The following is an 18,896-nucleotide window of genomic DNA, read 5'->3' as shown; positions in this document are numbered from 1 at the left end:
TCTAAGCACAATACCCTTTCCAAAGCTGGAAAACTAGACATGTAGTGTATTAAGAGCTTTGCACTAGGTGCCCTTTTTGTCTGGGGGCTGGGACAAGGGAAACTCTTACTAACAACCCATTATAACAACAAAGTTGGCAGAACATCACTTTGGCATATTTAAAGCTTCTAAGTGTATTTCTTTCCCAAACCCTGATAACTGTTTTTGGGGTTGTTTTTTAATTTTTATTTGAAAATTATTATTTACAAAAATGCTAAGTAAGAACTTGTATCTCTCTACTGTGCCTTTTCATTCTCTAAGACTAAAGTAGCCTGATTCCCCCCTTAAATTTCAAATTCTTGTAATACTGCTGTCACGATCTCTCTACAGCCTGCTCATGCTGTTTGGGAAAATGTAACTTCAAGACATCTAAAGGAAAACATCTCAAAATATGTTTCTGTGTAACCTGATGGGTTTCACTTCTTGTTCCCTCCTGATGAGACCAAGACTACTGAGCTGAGTGCTTTGTCCTCTTGAGTTGCAATTCCCCTTACTATTACTTTGGTGAGAGTAGATAATGCAAAATAATTTTCTGTGACTGAAGGCCCTTTTCACAAAATGTAGTGCTAGTGAATCCTTCTTCCTGTTCTCCTTCCTTTACTTTCAAGCCACACACTAAAGTTAAATAAGAAATAAATTGGGTAAAACAACAAAGTTAATTTAGCGACGAAACTTCTCCATAATCATTTATTGTGCTTTCATGCCTTAAGGTGTAGGTGTGTTAGGTTTGTGATGACTCCCAATTTATAAAGAATAAGAGCATTAATAAATTTAGTTTTGCTTCTGATAACTCTGTGTGCCTTTAATATTTCGCTTTCATTTGGTACAAAGTTAATCTAGCACACAAGTTGCAGAAAGCAAAGAAGTAATGCAAGATGTACAGGGGATGATTTTTGATTAAAAGAAAACCCAATACTTGTAAAATGCTTTTTAGTATGAATACTGCAAAAACACTACAAAATAAGTAAGCCAAATAAATTCCTTTGGACTTTCAGGTCTAGTTCTGTGTAAAGAAGGAACTGATTAGCCTCAAACTAAACTGTTTGGGGGGAATTTTTCAAATCTCTTCTTCTCTACCACGTTCATATGTCAGTTCTTTGACTATGCTGGTTGTAATAAAGCTGTTCTGCAGATTTTAAGCTTTAAAATTTTGAGTAAATGGCCGGTTTATTTCCAGACAGCTTGTATTTTTCTGCTGAAAATAGCAATCTTGGAAACCTACATATGACAGGTTATATGGGCCTAGGTTATAGCTACTATGCTAACAGATTTCTAGTGGTATATCTGAAGTGCAAGTACCAGCCTGTTGGGCTGCAGTTTCTTTTTGGGGAGCACACTTAATTTGCAGTAGGACACCTGCAGCTGCAGAACTTGTTGCCTGACACATACTTCCTGGTGTCTCTGTTCCATGCAGATGGATGCAGAAAACCACTGACAAGAGTCAGCCTAACCCTGCATTTGGGAACTGTGGAGAGTTGAGGTTTTTTTTCTCGTGTGCCATAAGGGATAGTCAGAAATAGCTGTTAAAATGCTAATTCTTCATCTTCAGCTGTTCAAAAATCACACCTTCTAGCATGTTTGTGTGGTGAGCAGGGTTTGTGAAGTTCAGTTGCAATACTGAGCCCAAAAATGGAGCCTTGAGCTGAAGATGCAATGTGTTCAAGTCTTTTCTGAGTTTTTTTTTTCAGTACTTGGGATATTTCATTTGGTAGCTAGCCATCCTCTATTTATTTCATTTAATGCACAGGCTACAGTTTGTGCATTAAACAAAAAGCTGTTGAGATGTCTGTGAGGGAACACCAGAACCAAGAAGAGGGAGAGTGCTGTGCCTCTTGACTGGCTGATTTCAGTGGAGCTCCCCAAGCTCTGCAGCAGCAATAAACCTCACCACCCTTCAAATGAACCCAAGTCCAGCTCCTTCAGTGGTTTGAGCTCTTAAAGCTTCTTTCCCATCCCTCTACTTCCTCCTCCCTCACTATCCAAGAAGAAAATAAATAAATAAATCCCCACAAGTGCATTTATGAGCATGGGAATAGGAGAATATTCATTAGGAAGGAGTTCAGATCAGTGGATCACTGCTGCAAACTCTGAGCACGAGGCATTCAGGCTGTAACACAGCACAAAGCTGGTCCCTAAGAGCTACCAAGGCATCACTTCATGAAAACAGTGATGCAGCCCTGGCCTGTATCCACCTTGTTCCAGTGGCTAGCATTTACTCAACTGCTTGAAGGAGCTCCAGTCACACTTCTTTGTAAATTACTTCAACATCAGTGGCAACGAGTGGTAAATGTGCCATTCAGCTATGCTGTGTACACTGTAATCTTCCCTAATGAGGTGGCTTTCTCAACTTAATTGGAAGTGCTTTTTGGTCACCATGGTGGGTATCTATGGAGAAGATGTAATGAGGGAGAAAAACAGGTCACTCATCACTAATCTGCTGCCACCCATCTCCCACTCTGCCTCGCTGACTGGTGATGTTACTGTTGCTCAGGATCTAACTCCAGGGCTGCTTCACTGCCTTTAGCTCTGTTCCTGCTATTCCAGCAGAGGCTGGAGGGGGGTGTGTGAAATAAAAGACTTTTCAGAAAACTGCCAGGTGTAGCACATAAACAGAAGGAAATAAATAGATGTGCATCTGGGATGGGATTTCCATTACATCACAGCCAGCTAATTACAGTTATTTGCATTCAACAGGCTTATTATTTATCATAACTGTTGATTTGCATTCTCTCTTTAAAGGAAAGATACTGTACTTGAAAGACAGTTCTGAGGAAAATGGAAAGAATAACAGCAGTTTGTGTGAATAGTAGCATATGTATGTTTTAACATAATGCCTGAAGTATTTTTAAGCTTTCAGGTCCTAGGCTGTTGTCCAGTTTTCATTTCTTCTCTGTCACATAATGACATGGTTCCTGTTGTTTTACTTTCATGCACCTCCTTATAGATAAATAAAGTGGCCTAAATAAGTTGGGCTTTCAATGGCAAGCTAACCTTTATAATTCATGCGTCATTGGTATGTATTTCCAAGAGAAGGCCTGAACAGCAAAAACAACTCTTAAAGACAGCAGTAACTAGAGAAAGGTTGTCATATATTTTACCTATTTTTAGGCTTGTGTTTCTGCAACTCCTTTAAACACAGGTTTTCCTCAGGACAGTTGTCTTCAATACTAAGACCTGTCTTGATAATCTAGCAATGCTGCATTAAGACTGGTAAAGATTCACAAGGGAACAACTACAAAATAGCTTTAGATGCTACTGAACACATTAAAAAGGGAACTGACTCGCTTCTGTCGCAAGTCCTGTATTGCTCAGACCACAGCATAACCTACTCATATACTTTGTGGCTTTGGAGTGAATTCGGCCACTTTTGAGATATTATCAAGGAAGAAAGCAAAACAAAAAGGGAATTTCCTTCAGGAGAGAGATGGCAGCTTCTCTAATGTAATCTTACTTAATTGTACTCGTGGGGAAAAAAAATGCAAGGAAGGCACTGGGGCTTATAAGTGGTAACAGTAAATGTTACTGGCTACACCTACTTGCTTAGTCCTGCAGTCTGGGATGCTGCCAGGAGAGCTGTGTTAGACCCATCCCAACCCCAAGCAGAAGGTAGGGCGCACCCAGGGCGATACCTTACTTATTTTAGGGGAAACACCCATGCCTTGAGAATTATGGGACTTGCCATACTCCTTTGCCTTCCTGCAGCTCAACATCCTTTACGGCACAGACAAGTCTGTACCCTGCCTGGGAATCCCGCAATGCTCCCCTGGATTGTGTTGTCTTACTGGGAAAGGACAATGGAAAGGTCAATACTTATGGCCTCCCAGGAGGCATTCAGTATGGAATATGGCCACGTTGCTTTTGCCTGGCCCATACTGCTCCACCTGTCCAGTTAATGGAGCCCTTGGTGAGGAGGAGGACCTGCCTCATGTGTCTCTCTAGCACACATCCTTCCTCTTCACTGTGTGGCTGACAGAGGCGGCGTTAAGCAAGCAAATCATCATCTTTTCTGTCAGTGGATCACATTTGACTGAGTTCAAGTAAGTGACGTATATGTGAACCTGATTATGAAGGACTGTAGCAGTTCCGTGGACACCACATTAATAATAATGTAACAGTGAATATCACATACCTTTCCTTCCATACAAGGGGCTTGCATCTACTCTTATGTAGGCACCAAAAACTGTAGCTTCTTTTGAAAGTTGATCTGGGCAAAGGTATAGCAGCAGAGTCTCAGAGACAGCAGTGTTTTCTTCCAGTGACAACAAGGAACAAGGGCAAGCAGGCAAGGGCAAGCTTTAGCTTAAGGAAACCCTTCTGATATCGTGATCTAGAGTGACAACAGGGAAGTAAATAACCTCGTACACTTTTCTCAGTAAGCATCTCCCACAAAACTAAGAACAGCCCCGAGCTGAGGCCCCCCTCCCACGACTACAGCCCAGGCCCAGGCTGCCCCCCGTCTCCCCCTGGGCAGCCGGGCCGATGGGGCCCCAAAGCGGGGACTGTGGGTCAATGGCGCTCGCTGCAGGAGGCGCCTTTGATCCGCCGGGGCCGGCCGGGCCCCGCCTTCCCCTTGGACCTCCCTTCCCCTTCTCTCCTGCTGCAGCCCTTTTGCTTTCGCTTTCCCCCAGTAGGCGGCCGGTGTCGGCGGCAGAGCTATGGAGAACGGCACCGTGTACAACCCCACCACCGAGCCGCAGGCCAAGGCATCCCGCCGCCCCTTCGGCTGCACCCTGCGGCACCTGAGAGGATGGCGGCTGCCGTTCAAAGCGCTCCAAGCCGTGAGTCCCTCACACTCTCTCTCTCTTCTCCTCTCCCTCTTCTTCTCCCTTTCCCTTCCTATCTCCCTGTCCTCGGGCTGGAGGGGAGCGGGAGGTTTCCCACCCACCCACCGACCGACTGACCGACCGCTTCCGCATCAGCGGCCGTGCCCCCCGCCGCACCCCCCGAGGCTGGGGACGTGCCAGGCCTGGCGCGGAGCGAGCCCCCGCTGGCAGAATGGCTTCCCGGAGAGAAGCCCAAAGTCTCACCGAGGTGGCCCCTGGCCTGAGGCCGGCGGGGTGAGGGTGAGGAGCGGGCTCCGGCTGTGCCTCTCCCGCCGTGCCAGCCGCTGCCGCCCGCCTGCTTTCCAGGTGTTCCCGCTGGCCAGGAGGCAGAGAAATGAGGGTGTTACGGTGACCTCCGGCTTGAGGGCAACCCCACAGCAGCTCGGAAATTAAACTCTTCACTCTGGCAAAGCGAGGGCTGGAGGCAGCGGTCGTAGCAGGGGTAGGTAGGGAGTTTTACACGGGGACAAGGGGAAACGGTTTAAAACGTGAAGAGGGGAGATTTAGGTTAGACATGAGGAGAAAATTCTTCCCCGTGAGAGTGGTGAGACGCTGACACAGGTTGCTCAGGGAAGCTGTGGCTGCTCCCTGCCTGGAAGTGTTCAAGGCCAGGCTGGATGGGGCCTTGAGCAACCTGGTCTGGTGGGAGATGTCCCTGCCCATGCAGGGGGGTTGGAACTGTATGAGCTTTACTGTCCCCTCCAACCCAAACCATTCTGTGATTCTGTAACGAGGCTTCAGGGGAATTTTTTCTGTGGGCAGGAAGGAGTTCCCCCACACCAGAGAACCTGACTGCAAGCATAGCAGAGACACAGCCGCCTTTGCTGTCACTGAGGAAGCACAGAGGTGTAACTCGGCTGGAAAGCTGGCACAGTGTCTTACAGTGCCCTCGTTTCTGTAGGTTCAGATTATTTTGTGGTGGGGAGGTAACAAGCTTGTTCCTCTCTCATGTTCTAGCTATAGGAGCAGGTGCTGATGTTGTATGCATCATGCGACAGAGGTTTGGTGCTGGGGCCAGCATGAATCAGAGGTGAACTCACAGGAAACTTTGTGTTTTCTTCTGAGGGCTGTGTTGGATGAGAACAGGAGGGTAGAAGCTTTTGCTTGTACCTCTGGATAGGGCAGTGAAACTGGGAAGGGCTTGCTGGCGCATCAGATCTGGAGCTCCCACTTCTGTAGTCCATTTTTTAAGGTTATCACACTTACAGCCCTGGCTGTACTAAAATCAGGGCACTCATTTCTTCCATGACTCATGGGAGGAAACAACAGCAGAAGCGCGCAGTGTTGGTGGTGGCCTGTTCTCTGAGACGTCACCAACACTTGGTGTTGGGCAGATGCTTGCTTTTTGTTACATGTGATGTTATTCCTGAATCCATCCAGTTGTTGGGCACCTGTTTCAGACTCCTGTTTGTTCTGTGCTCGGCTGTGGACTCTTCAGAAATGCACCAGTGTGACTGTGCTGATGGGGATGCCAGGAGCATCATTCTTAAGTGCTGTCAGGGAGGTAGTGAAACTGACAGGGAGAAAGGGCAGCCGAGTGTGAATGTGTGTCAGGGTACTTTTTCTAGCCAGCAAAGTGACTTTTTCGTTAGATGTCTCATGTTCATGGGAATTCCTGGTGATTTCCAGCCCTTTCTTCACCCTTGCATAAAGAGGACATGTTTGGTTTCTAAGCTCTGTCTCATGCACAGTCAAAACCCTCAAACAGAAACATAAGATTCTTGAGTGCTTGAGTAAAGGTAAAGCTGCCAAAATAAATGTTTTCTAAGACTGTACAAGCAACCTGGTGTAGTGGGAGGTGTCCCTGCCCATAGAGGGGGTTTGAAACTAGATGGTCTTTAATGTGCATGCAGATCATTTATATGTCAGTTCACATATAGACTAATACATACACAGATTTACTACTGTACCAAAGTCTTAAACTGTGTATCTGAACAAAAGTGTTATTTTAAAGGCTTTCTAGCTAGGAAAAAGGAAAATTATGATTATCCTAAATAGGATAGACAGCTGCTTGATATTTTCCTAAAGAATTATCAGTTTGTGGCATGTACCTTTCCTTCAGCAAGAGTTACAGTCATTCATCCTCCCAGTTTCCAACATTTTTTCCCCTCTCTTTTTATATCCAAAATGCATGGATCTTGGAGTTCTTGGTAAAAATGCTTTAAGCCAGCCCCTAAAATTCCCAAAGGTGGAAGCCTTAGTATCTGCAGTAAGAAAGACATTCCTGGTTTTGGGAACCATTGATTTTTGGAAATGCCAGTGATGCTAATGATCATTAACATCTATTATCCTTGTGTTACAATTGTGGTTGTTATTGAGACTACAGACTGATAATCACATGGACTGCTAAACAGGGTATGGGCTCAGAAAATCAGCTGTCTTTATTATAGAAGTGATCAAGTATTTTACCAGGTACTGTGAAGTCACTTGCAGAAAACTGTTTTATGGGCCTTAAAAAAATGCTTTTCTTCTTATTAATAAGGGTATACATTGTAATCCTAGTCTATTTTTTAAAGCTCTTTAGGAAAATGAAATAATTAAAATGTGGCTGCCAAAAGGATGCTGGGAAGCATGCTTATTGTATGGGTGTGTATATATAAATATCTATACACACACTTATATACACATGTATGTAATATACAGGTGGAATGTTTTTGTTAGCCCATGACTAGTTCAAATTCTGCACAAAAGTAAATGGCATAGCACATATTGTGCCAAGCTTGAGGTAGAAATGAATTTGTATCTCAAACAGAAATACTTATCATCAACTATTGTTTGACTTTAACAAAAATGCCATAATGGAAAGGAGAATTTTAATTCAGTCTTCAGCATCTGCTCTTTTTCTGAGCCATTCACTTCCTGTAGTAGCCCTGACTGTGGAGAACTAGTATGTGCACCCATCTGAACTAGATTTTGTACTGGTAAAAGTACTGCTCAGCATTTTCACAGGCCTCTTAGGAAGTCCATTGAGCTGCTTCATTTTTGTGGTTTTATTTTGTAGCCTTTAACTTATTAAATCTACTTTAGAGACTTGACAGTCACGTAGAAGTTACTAACAGTAATATCAGTATCAGTGAATAACCCCTTGTTGGCAAGAGAATGTGCTGGTTTTGACTAGGATAGTTAATTTTTTTCCATAGTAACTGCTATGGGGCTATGTTTTGGATTTGTGCTGAAAAGTGATAATAATGCAGAGATGTTTTTGTTACTGCTGAGCAGAGCTCACACAGCACCAAGGTCTTTTCTGCTCCTCACCCCACCCCACCTGTGAGTAGGCTGGGAATGCACAAGTACTTGGGATGGGTCCCAGGTGGGACAGCTGAGCACAGCTGAGCAAAGGGATGTTCCACACCATATGACATCAAGCTCAGCAATGCAAAGCTGGGGATGTAAGGAGGAACTGGGGACCTTCACAGTGACAGTGTTTGTCTTCCCAAGTAACTGTTAGGTGAACTGGCTTTCCTGGAGATGGCTAAACACCTGCCTGATGATGAAAAACAGTGAATGAATTCCTTGTTTTGCTTCACATGTGCATGTGGCTTTTGCTTTAGCTGTTAAACTGTTTTTCCTCTCAACCCAGAAGTTTTCCTCACTTTTAGTCTTCTGATCCTCCACCCTCCCACCTCCCCCCCCAGGGAAGAGTGGGTGAGTGCTTGTGTGGTGCTTATTTGCTGGTTGGGGTTAAACCACAGTAGGGGTAGATAAAGTTTTTTAATTTCTGGTGTGCATACAGACAGCTAGGATTTATATTTTTCTTTTAAAAAATAAAATTTGTCTCCAACAATGCTTATCCCTTTACAGCACATAGGAAAGCAAGTAGTGGAATATTTCTGCAGGAACCACGGAGCCTGATACCTGCCTGTGTCCCTGTGCACCTCTCCACAGCTCATGGAGAGGGCTCCAAAACAATGGAGATTTGGCTGCTTTATGTAAACCTGTAGAGGTCTGAACTCATCCTAGGACTAGTACTGATGGATGAAAGTGGACCTCCAACAGAACAGTTCTTGGGAGGCTGAATGGATTGTGGAATGTCCTGGCTTGTTTAAAGCATCTTGTGTGTTTATACTGTATTTAATAGGGGTATTCTACTAAAATACAGATGGATTACAGGGATGATAATCTGGAAAATGGTAGAAAAAACTCCTTGATATGTTATATAGCTGTAACTACATAAACTGAAGTTAGGAACTAGTCTTTAGTGGTATTTAAAACTTTTTTTTTTTTTTTGTAATAGGACAATAGAGTAATTCTTTTTGTTTCTTATAATGATATCAAGAAGCAAGCTAAGAAACCTAAGATCTCTGTGGTAGCTTATTAATGTGCTTCTGATACACTACTTTAAACATTAAGCCAAAGCTTTTTTAATTATGTGCTTTATTTTGTTATTCAGTTAATTAATTAAAAATTGAATATTGGCTTGGATAAGTCCCACATAGGACTCCACTTGGTAAATCTCATTTATTTGTCACTGACCCCTCTATAGCTACTCATTAATGGGGATTTTTTTCTACTTTGTACACTCAGCAGAGAGGGGCTTTTTCAGTTAAATAATATTATGGTTATTTGGGCTTATAAGTTCTTTTAAGGGTAGGTTTTGGTGCTGATAGAAAGAGCTATGACTATACATGAAAATGTATCTCAGCACTGTGGCTGGCCTTGTGAGGAATGTGAAACTGAAAGTCAAGGGACACAGCTGTAAGCATATCTTTTAAAATGCAAAAAAACCCCAACCCTCAACCTTGAAAACTGGAAATTCAGAGTTCACAGCATTTCTCTGACAACCCTTGCAGTCACTGTTTTAGGTGTGAGGGCTGCGGAGAAGTTTTCCTTGCCAGCCCCTACGTGAGAGAAGGGAAGTATGTGGAGGCCTGATAGTAATACTGCAGTTTCCCAGCTTGAGTTCTTTCCCTTTCTGAGATCCTGTTTACTTTATATGATTGCAGGTTATTCAGAACACGGTGTTTTGAAATGCCCTTCTAAGATCTGGCATAGCAGGGGGAATTTACAGTTCCCACGTGCTGTTCTTGAATTGCTGTTCTTATTTTTACTGTCAGAAAACTGAAACCAAAGAATAAGGTGCAGGTGAAGCATCTGCAGTTGCTAATAACTGGAAAAACAAAAATCCTGAGTTTTAGAATTTGCTTTGTTTTGTTTTTGAAGAGCTGTCAACCTTGTTATTGCTCATACTCTCATGAAAGATAGGCTCATCATCTTCCATCAGTCTCAGCAACCAAGTCTGACTCCTACTAATGGTTTTGTTTCATTGTGGTGAATTCCTTACTACAAGGATCTATAATCCTGCGTCAGCTTTATAGGATGAAGGAAACTAGCAAGAAGTGGCCAGAATGAGAGAGCATTTAAATAAATCCATATTTTTCATGTGCAATAAAGTAGTAGCAGCAGATCTGTGGTTCTTGTACAGGAATTAACTTGTGTTTGTTCCTCAAAACACATTGTAGCAGGAAGGTGAAGCTTCTTTACCTAACCTTCTGCATGGGTAAAATACTCTCCAATGTCGCTTAAACCTAAAGTTTTGGTTCCTAGAGGTACAGCTGAGCTTCTGTCATTACCTGGTCACAAGCATGTGAGTTATTAGCTGCATGTCTGAGGTTTATCAAGGGAAGCAATGTCAGCTCTTAAGTTTTCAGGGGGGGCTGCTGATTGTGTCAATAACATCCAGATTCCCCCCTCCACCAGGAACCCAAATGCATCTCAAATTGTGTAGTTATAAGCAATAGCACTGTTGCTTGTTCTGAGTGGGATGTGTGCTCACCACCCGCTCTGCCCCTGTGTGCTCCCAACTGGCAATTGCACAAAACCACAAATTGGGATTCTTGGCTGTCTAATCAAGAAGCTGGTATCCAGCAGTGTGTGCTCAGCTTACCTGAGTGTAGTTTACTGACCAGCTTTTAACAGCAGGTGTAAACTGTGTCACTATATTTTAACAGCCTGTAAGAAAATAGTGCAGAATTTTACCAGGTTTATTGTAGCCTGAGGATTTTCCTTACAGCTGTGTTTGCTAATGTTCATATCAGAGATATATATTTGCTGAAGATATTAGAGACTCGATCCAACTCAAACATGTTCCTTGTTTGCAGATTTTATCTCTTTTGGCAGTTATTTGTGAGGAGATTGTGGAGAAGTGTATCAAGTGTGGCGGACTTTACTTCTTTGAATTCGTAAGCTGCAGCGCCTTCCTTCTGAGCCTCCTGATCTTCTGTGCATATTGCACTGATGTATATGAAACGTTTGGGGAAGATAAAGTGCAGAGAGTGGTAAGGAAAGTTTATTTTAAAACCAGATAATTTCTTGTAAGTGCTGAAAGGCTATTGTGGAGAAAAAGACTGCAGAATGTATCTCCTTTTCTTCTGCATTTAAAGGGTAGATTGAAGTAGCTTATAGTTAAAAATGAGTCAACTTTGAGAGTGCCTTTTATATTGAAAATTTATATGTTAGAATTTGCTTTGTTTTGTTTTTAAAAAACTGTCACCTTTGTGATTGCCCATACTCTCATGAAAAATAGGGTCATCATCTTTCTATCAGTCTCAGTGACCAAGTTTGATTCCTACTAATGATTTTGTTTTAATGTGGTGAATATCCAAAATTTTCTGCAGGATTTTAGGACTCGGGTGAAAGGCTTTACTGTAGACTAACACTACTCCATAGTCATTGCATGTATGTATGCATATGGCACAGTTTACTGTGTAGTGCAATACTTGTAACTTGCCTCTTTACCCTATGTATTTTCCTCCTGGGTGTAGCCTATCTCATTTTTTATAATAATCCCACTGTTCCAGTTTATTCTTTTATATTTCCGAAGATAAAGCAGTGGCATAGTGTTGCTCTGTAAAGTCACTAAAAATATTATGGTGCCTTGTGAGCATCCCTTTGTCTTCAGGGGAAACAAAAGGCCTTTTTTTATGTGAAGGTACAGATAAGGGAGTAGAGAGATTTGTACATCCCTATTTACAGATAAGGGATGTAGTAAGAGATTTGAATGAGGACATTTACTTACAGGTTTCTGGTTTCCTACATGCCTTCCATAGGGGATAATGCTGGCATGGTTGACCTGAGCCTGAATTGGATTGTGTTTAAAGTTAGGCAGAAGTAATGAAATACTTAAAGAAAACAAAACCAGGAAAGTATGTAATGCAGACTCTTTTAAATAGCTGATAATGTTGAATGTTGTTTGGAATATAGCTGTAAAATACATTTGCTGAAGATCCCATTAGCATCAAAGTTTCAAAGCATAAATTCACTTGCAGACTAACTCAGCTGCTGTTACGATGCTTATTCATTTTCAGGTAGTGTATCTACAATTCTCTAACATTCTTTTTTTCATGCTTGCAGAATTTTTGGGCCATGCTAGCCATAGGTGTCCTTTTTCTGATAGCGTCAATAGTGTTTGCTGCCACCAGTTTGGGGTCTGTGGAAGCAGCTGCATATGTAAGTCTTAAAATTGCATAATTAACTTTGCATTTATTGTGCATGTTAATTTCTCTAAGCTCTAAACCTCATGCAATTTGCAGGGAAAAGACTGAGCAAGGAACAGAATTCAGTGCATTGGGGTGATTCAGGAGCAGTTACTTATTTCTGACCTTCCAGGAACTTACCATAAGAAATCCAAAGAGCAGGCATTCCTTGGGACTTCTGGAAGGCTCTGTTTGCACTTGCAGCTCCCCAGCATTTGTTGCTTGCTCCTGGGCTCCTCAGACTTCACTGCCTTGGCTCCACACTATTCCCTGTTATCTGTCACTGTTTTGATGTTGCCCCCTCTCATAGCTTCCCCATTTCTCTTACACCCTAGCTCTGAAATGCCTGCTTTTTTCCTCAATTGTCCTTTCATAATGCCACCTTCCCACAAAGTCAACAAGAAAACATGTCTTTTGCCCATGTGGAGAATGCTGACTTGTAAAGGCTGCAGTAAGCGCAGCAGTTTCCTCAGTGACAGAAATAGAAGAGCAATAGGGTGTGTGCATCTCTCAGGGAACAGTGAAGAGGCTCAGGGAGAGACACTGAAGAGAATTCAGGATGCTGTGGATGTCATAGTTCCTCATTCATTTGGGTCTTCTTTAGAATAACTTTGGAGTTGTGAATATCTGAGTTTAAAAGATCAAATTCTGATTTTATTCTTGAATGAGACAAAGGGTGGGTGCAAGGAAGATGGAGACAGACTCTTCTCAGTAGTTCCCAGGACAGGGCGAGGGCCACTGGGCACAGGCTGGAACATAGGAAGTTCCATTTAAATTTAAAAAAAAACTTCTTTACTTTGAGGGTGTCAAGGCACAGGCTGCCCATCGAGGCTGTGGAGTCCCTTTCTCTGGAGATATTCAAAACCCACCTGGATGCAGTCCTGGGTAATGTGCCCTGGGTGATCCTGCTTGAGTGGGAGAGTTGGACTGGATGATCTCTAGAGGTCCCTTCCAACTCAGATGATTCTGTGAGTTAGAAAAGAAAGCAAAATAATACTGTTCCAAAGGTAGCATGAGCTATTGGAGATAGCTATTTTGTGTAGTCATTTTCTGTGGTGTTGATATATTCAGACCTAGTGGTTTGAGTAGAAAGTCTTTCAGATTTTTCTTTCTGCTGCTGAAAAAAACCAAAACAAAACAATTTTCACTTAAGACTTAATACTGTTAAACTGGCAAGCCAGCTGTGTAAAACTGAGGTAAAAGTTAGAACAATGCATGTGTTATCTTGTTTGAAAGAAGCTGCTCAAACCAACCTTCTCCTTATTGCTATCTTGCCATGACTAAGAATGAAATGTCCTTAACAAAATGTCATTTAACCCCACCTTTGTTGACCCAGCAAGAACTTGCTTAGGCCCTGCAGATTTTATCTCCCTTCGTCTTTCATGCGTTACTCTTCTTCACTTAGTCTCTTGAGCAGCACCCAACTCTTGGATAAATACTCTGCTATACCACCAGTGCCATGCTTCTTTAATAACTTGTTTTTGCAATAAAATAAATTTACTTTTACTACTAAAGGCTGTTTAGAACATATTGCATGGTCAAAGCTTGATTAAGAGAATGACAATTGTAAAACCTTTTTGCATTAAATGTTCTAGAATTATGATTTCTGATCTGTTTCTAATTTAAATAAAACCACCAATTTAAGGAGGACTGTAATCTTAGTACATAAGTATAAATAACATAGGTAAATAGTCCAGCAAATGTCTCCAAACAGTGTTAGAATACTGTTAATGTCTGTACATTTTACAATATTTTACAATAATAATTTACAATTATTTTACAATAATATATTCCTTTTGTTTCCACAGGTGTTTGGATTTCTTGCAAGTAGTGCATTTTTGGCAGAAATTGCTGTAGAGTATTTTCACATTCAGAAACAGAAGGTTGACAAACGCCCTGAAAATCCTGGCAACCCTCTGAGTGTCACAGAAAATCAGCCACTTAATAAACAAACCTAACCTTCTGAAATTATTTAATTATTTTCTTCAGTGGAGCAAACTTAATGAACTTTCAGTGCACTGTAGGTGACAACTTCTGTCTCTTCTTTCTAATCAATTTTGTACGCAATGCTCATCGCAAATTGTTGTAGATCCTTAGGTCAGGTAATGGCATCTTGAGTATCATGTTTTAAGGTAACTGGTTCAGCTTAATAACTGGGTCCTGCCACCTGTCCAGGTGACAGACACTAAAAAAAAAAAAAAAAAAAAAGTGTCTAATTGGAATAACTTGAGGACAACAGTGTGCTGATTTGATTTTGACAGAGGTGATTAATAACAGTTAATGTGTGGTGCATAAATTCTGACCTATATCCTAAAGATACTATCTGTATAAATGGACCAGATACTTCTGTTACAAGTTATAAATTAGTACAGCAGAATTCATTCTTGTACTTACTGGTCAAACTGTGAAGGAAAAAGGAATAACTGTAGTCTTACAGAAATGTGTACCCCTAACATCAAGGATTTTGTTTTGACTATTCATATGTCTCAGTTCTGTCTGTGGAGATCAGTTTAGAGGAACAGCAAGTGCAGGGGTTTCGTGGAGAGAGTAACATAAAGGTATATTAAGGATACAGTTTTGCACCCCACGATCATCAAAGTTTGGACTTGTATGCCAGAAACTTCTTTCAGATTCTTTTGAAAGCTATAAAAGTTGCAGGAAGAGAGTTGAAAAGCCAGCTGTGAGAGGAAAAAGATGGCCAAATATCTTCACAAAGTGACTGAGAAAGTGTCAATCTGAGCATCAATGGGAAAAATGTTGCAGCACATTGGTATTATCCAGGTGAATATTGCTTGGAAGGTTAATACCATATGCAGCTTGTTTATGCATAGTAAATGGGGAGTTTTGCCAGAATGGTTATGAACCACACCATTTTCTTTGTTTATAAATAAGGCACTAGCTTGAGACTTCTTGCTACTGACTAGGTCAGCTCGTAAACAGCTCAATAAGCACTTGTACCTTTGATTTGTCTTAAAGGCAACAAACAGGTAAGGGACACTACTGATGCAACATGTATCTGACAAGTGACAGACACATCAGACCAGATGTTGATGGCTAAAAGAAATGAAGTGATGAAAAGGTATTTTTCAGATGTCCAAGGTAGAAGCAAGACTGCTAGACCTCACTTAAGAGAAAAGCCTTCAAAAGTAGGGCAAATTGCTGTAGTCCAGGAGATGTTGCAAAATACCAAAGCAAATGGAAAAAAAGCTGATTATGCAAAAGCATTTCTTGTTTTAGCAAGTTGAGTTTTAACACAGTTGACATGTCTTCCAGGCATTAATTCCATTTCATCAATACCCTAGTCTGACAGATTTTACAGTCCTGTAAACTGTTGTGGCAGCATTGAGACCAAGCCCTCCAGAAATTGGCTGAGCAATCTGTATCTGCAGAAGGATGAGGAAGCTGTTGAAAGACAAAGGACTGTAAAAGAAGGTCCAAGTCTTTTTCCAATGCTGCCACTTTCTGATGAAGAGGAGCTTGTGATGTTCTCTCTCTAAGGTCTGAGACTTAAGCCTATCACTACACTTTGCTTGGAGGATGTAAATTTTTGATAGGTAATGGGAAGTATCAAGTTTAATCTGTATATCTTGGTTTCAGAGTCATTCATAAAAGACATACTTTCCTTCCCAGAATTTCCTGCTTTTTGAAGAAGAAATTATCATTGGTCTGGCTTTTTTTCCCCCTTGTATTTGTTAGTGTCCATTTGCACTAAAACCTGATCTCAGTCTAGTTGCAGAGGGCTTGTTATAGCTGTCTCTGAAAATTGGGTAGATTAAAGATGGTTTTTTTACAAGCCATGTTACCGGTGATAGGATATGTGCCATAATGAGAAATACCTCTGTTAGGATTTGCAGTGTCTTACCTTGGGTATTGTGTCCATATCTATGATTAATATTCTTATGTGTTTTTCTTTTTTTATCACCCAGGATACTACTGAATTTATTTTCACATCAAAATGTCTGTAATCTTGAATCTTGATCTATAATTAAAAGCTGTAAATATACTGAAAGAGTAACACTGTGCTGCTGATACTTATTAAGCAATGCAGCACCATTTGTTTTGAGATAATTTCCCCTGCAAATTTTCTTAGCTTGAAAATATTTGAATAGAATGATTGGTTTTGGTTGCTTTTTCTATAGAATTTTCCCCCTCTAAGTGCACTGCTATTGGTGTCCATTCCTGAACTGGAGATTCAGGTCCCAAAAGGGATCTGTAAAGTCATCTCTCTGTCTCGGCCTCCCTAATTATATCTACTACACAGAGGAACTGAAATGCAGAGCAAGTTATTGTTAGGAAAAGGAGTCAGTGGCAGAAGAAACTGGCTCTGACCAAGATCTCCTGAAGTCCCCTGAGCAGACCATAAAGCCTTTTGAAGCAAACGTTGCCAACCTTTGCAGAATGGTTTGATAGATTGCCCTACTACATACCTGCTGGCATCCCTGTCTTGCTTCAGGTTGTTAGAGTGAGGGCGTTCTGGCATGGGTTTTGTTTTCATTTTAGCTGTTCCAGGTAGGTAGTTTATACCCATTCTCTCACCAGCTGACTGATTCATGTACAGATTTGAGTATCAGATTGCATGAAATGAAAACTACTGACCCATACTTCCCATATGTCACAGGAATTTACTAATAGGAAGAGTCCTGTTATTCTTTCTAACATCCCAGATACTGTCTAGCTGGAACTGATCTGTCACATAGCAGTTACATATTAGGAGCATATGAGCCACATAATGGTTATGGGTTCAAGGTAATTGCTAAAGCATTGCTTCTCAACTGGTTCTTGGCTCACAAAGCAGTTTCTGCATGGTGGTGCTATTAATCCTAGGCTTATAAGTAGGAGGTGTTCTTTTTGCTCTGTTTTAAAATAGTTGAAAAGTAGGTTTGCTGGTGTGTGTGCTGTTCTCTGCTTCTGCCAGGTCATTTCCTTAACTGTTTCATCAGCTTCTGAAGATAAAGGGGCAGGCCTGTGTCCCTCCTAGCCCTTCTCCCCTCAGAGACTAGGTGGGTGAGAGACTTTCTTGCTGCAACGGGTGAGCAGGCTGGTATCCTGTAGTCTTAACATGCTCCCTTCTTTGCTTCTGGTGTTGGATGCAGGTTTTGGGTGTCTTGCCTTGTAATTAGACGGATCCCAGGGAATGGTACTGGAGCTGCATCAAACAGCTCTTTGTGCAGGAGCTCAGTATGTGTGGCTGGATGTCTCTTACTCTTCTCATGCTCTGTCAGCAAAGCAGTCTGCTTGTTTCCCAGCCTGTGTCTGATTAAATCAGCCTGCTTTATTTAAACCAGCCATTTAAATTGCTTACATTAAGGTGCCTTATTTTGACTGAAGTGGATTAGGGATTGTTCAGGAAAGTGGTGGGAGCTCTGGTAGAAGTGCTGTTACAAGCAACTGTCTTAAATTTTGTCTTTGTTACTGCAAAGTAACCATCTCTGTACAACCTTAACTGGTAGTAGAACTTGTGGAAAGAAGCAACTGGCCCAGTAAGTTTACCTGAGGGTTGGCATCTCCCCTTTTCACCACAGTGCTTGGCAGTGGTGTTGCGAGCCTGCTCAGACACATAAAAAGCTTTTGTCTTCTCTGTTGAGCCCATCTAAAAAATATTTAAGGGCTCTGGACCCACATTCAGGCTTTGTTTACAGTGCCTTGAGAATTAGAGCAGAGGATTCTTCAGGACATGTGAAGACTTGTTAAGTGGCTGGCCTGTGAGTTTCTGCTCTGAGAATGTGCCTGTGCCTTGTGCAGACAATGAATGTTAATTTTTGTGTTTGATGCTTAGCCCACATTAAAATCACAGTGCTACAGGTGCCCTTTGGGTTCTAAATATGTCAAAGTATTGTGCCTTACTGCTTGCACCTGGTGCTTAAGAAATAGCAGGGAAGGGTTGTGGTGTGTTACAGCTGAGTTCTACCTTTGCACTCTGCAACTTGAAAAAGCAGGGAGTTATCTCACCCGGTTCTCAGGGCTCTGCACAAGGTGTTTTTGCATAAAGGACATCACAGTGATCCCTGTTCAAATTGGTGCAATAAAAATACCAAGCTTTCTGCACTGATGGGAAATACTTAGTGAAATTTTTGAAGGGTTATATAAAATTGTAACGATAAATCAAGATGCTGACAGTGCCTTTAAGATGGAAATTCATCTTTGTTATAGTGTATTGCTGTAAACATAAGCAATTCTCTAGATATTAAATTTTATGCTGTTCAGAACTATTTGTCACTTTTAATACCTTTGAGAGTCTTAAGTAACTTTTAATGATTATTAAGTCAGGAAGATAGCACAGTAGTTTTATATATATAATAAAAATTTTATACAGTTTTGTTGCCCTTGTTGCCTTGAATTTCCATTTAAATAATTTTGAAATGCATAAATATTTTTTACATTTTAAACCTGTGGTCTTTTTTAATGTTATTATGCTTTTTCAGTCTTAAGAACTTTCTAAAATATTTTGTAATTGTTTTTAAAATAAAGTATTAGAAAATAATTTCAGTGTTTCTCGTTTCTGCTGCTATGATTTGGTGTTGCTGTGTAGTTCTCCCAGAGACAACTCTAGGAATTAACATCA

At 41.4% G+C, this 18,896-nt stretch overlaps 1 protein-coding gene across 3 annotated transcripts; it reads left to right on the top strand.

Moving 5' to 3' along the window:
* Positions 1–4,663: 4,663 nt before the first annotated feature.
* CMTM6 (CKLF like MARVEL transmembrane domain containing 6) lies at positions 4,664–18,637 on the top strand. 3 transcript variants are annotated; one of them, XR_003987274.1, is made up of 6 exons: positions 4,664–4,817; positions 10,961–11,137; positions 12,213–12,308; positions 14,143–14,354; positions 15,311–15,413; positions 16,261–18,635. XR_003987274.1 is itself a non-coding variant. In XM_030446154.1 (4 exons), exons 1-4 carry the CDS (start codon positions 4,695–4,697, stop codon positions 14,290–14,292), a joined length of 546 nt encoding a protein of 181 aa, XP_030302014.1. In that variant the 5' UTR covers positions 4,664–4,694; the 3' UTR covers positions 14,293–15,294. The 3 variants fall into 3 exon arrangements, 1 of the variants encoding a protein (XP_030302014.1); XR_003987273.1 differs by having other exon boundaries at positions 15,311–18,637; XM_030446154.1 differs by lacking the exons at positions 15,311–15,413; positions 16,261–18,635 and having other exon boundaries at positions 14,143–15,294.
* Positions 18,638–18,896: the final 259 nt, after the last annotated feature.

Source organism: Calypte anna, chromosome 2, assembly GCF_003957555.1.
Source record: "Calypte anna isolate BGI_N300 chromosome 2, bCalAnn1_v1.p, whole genome shotgun sequence".
NCBI classification, from domain to species: domain Eukaryota; kingdom Metazoa; phylum Chordata; class Aves; order Apodiformes; family Trochilidae; genus Calypte; species Calypte anna.
Note: the sequence above shows the minus strand (reverse complement) of the source record. Positions and strands in the feature narration are given on the sequence as shown.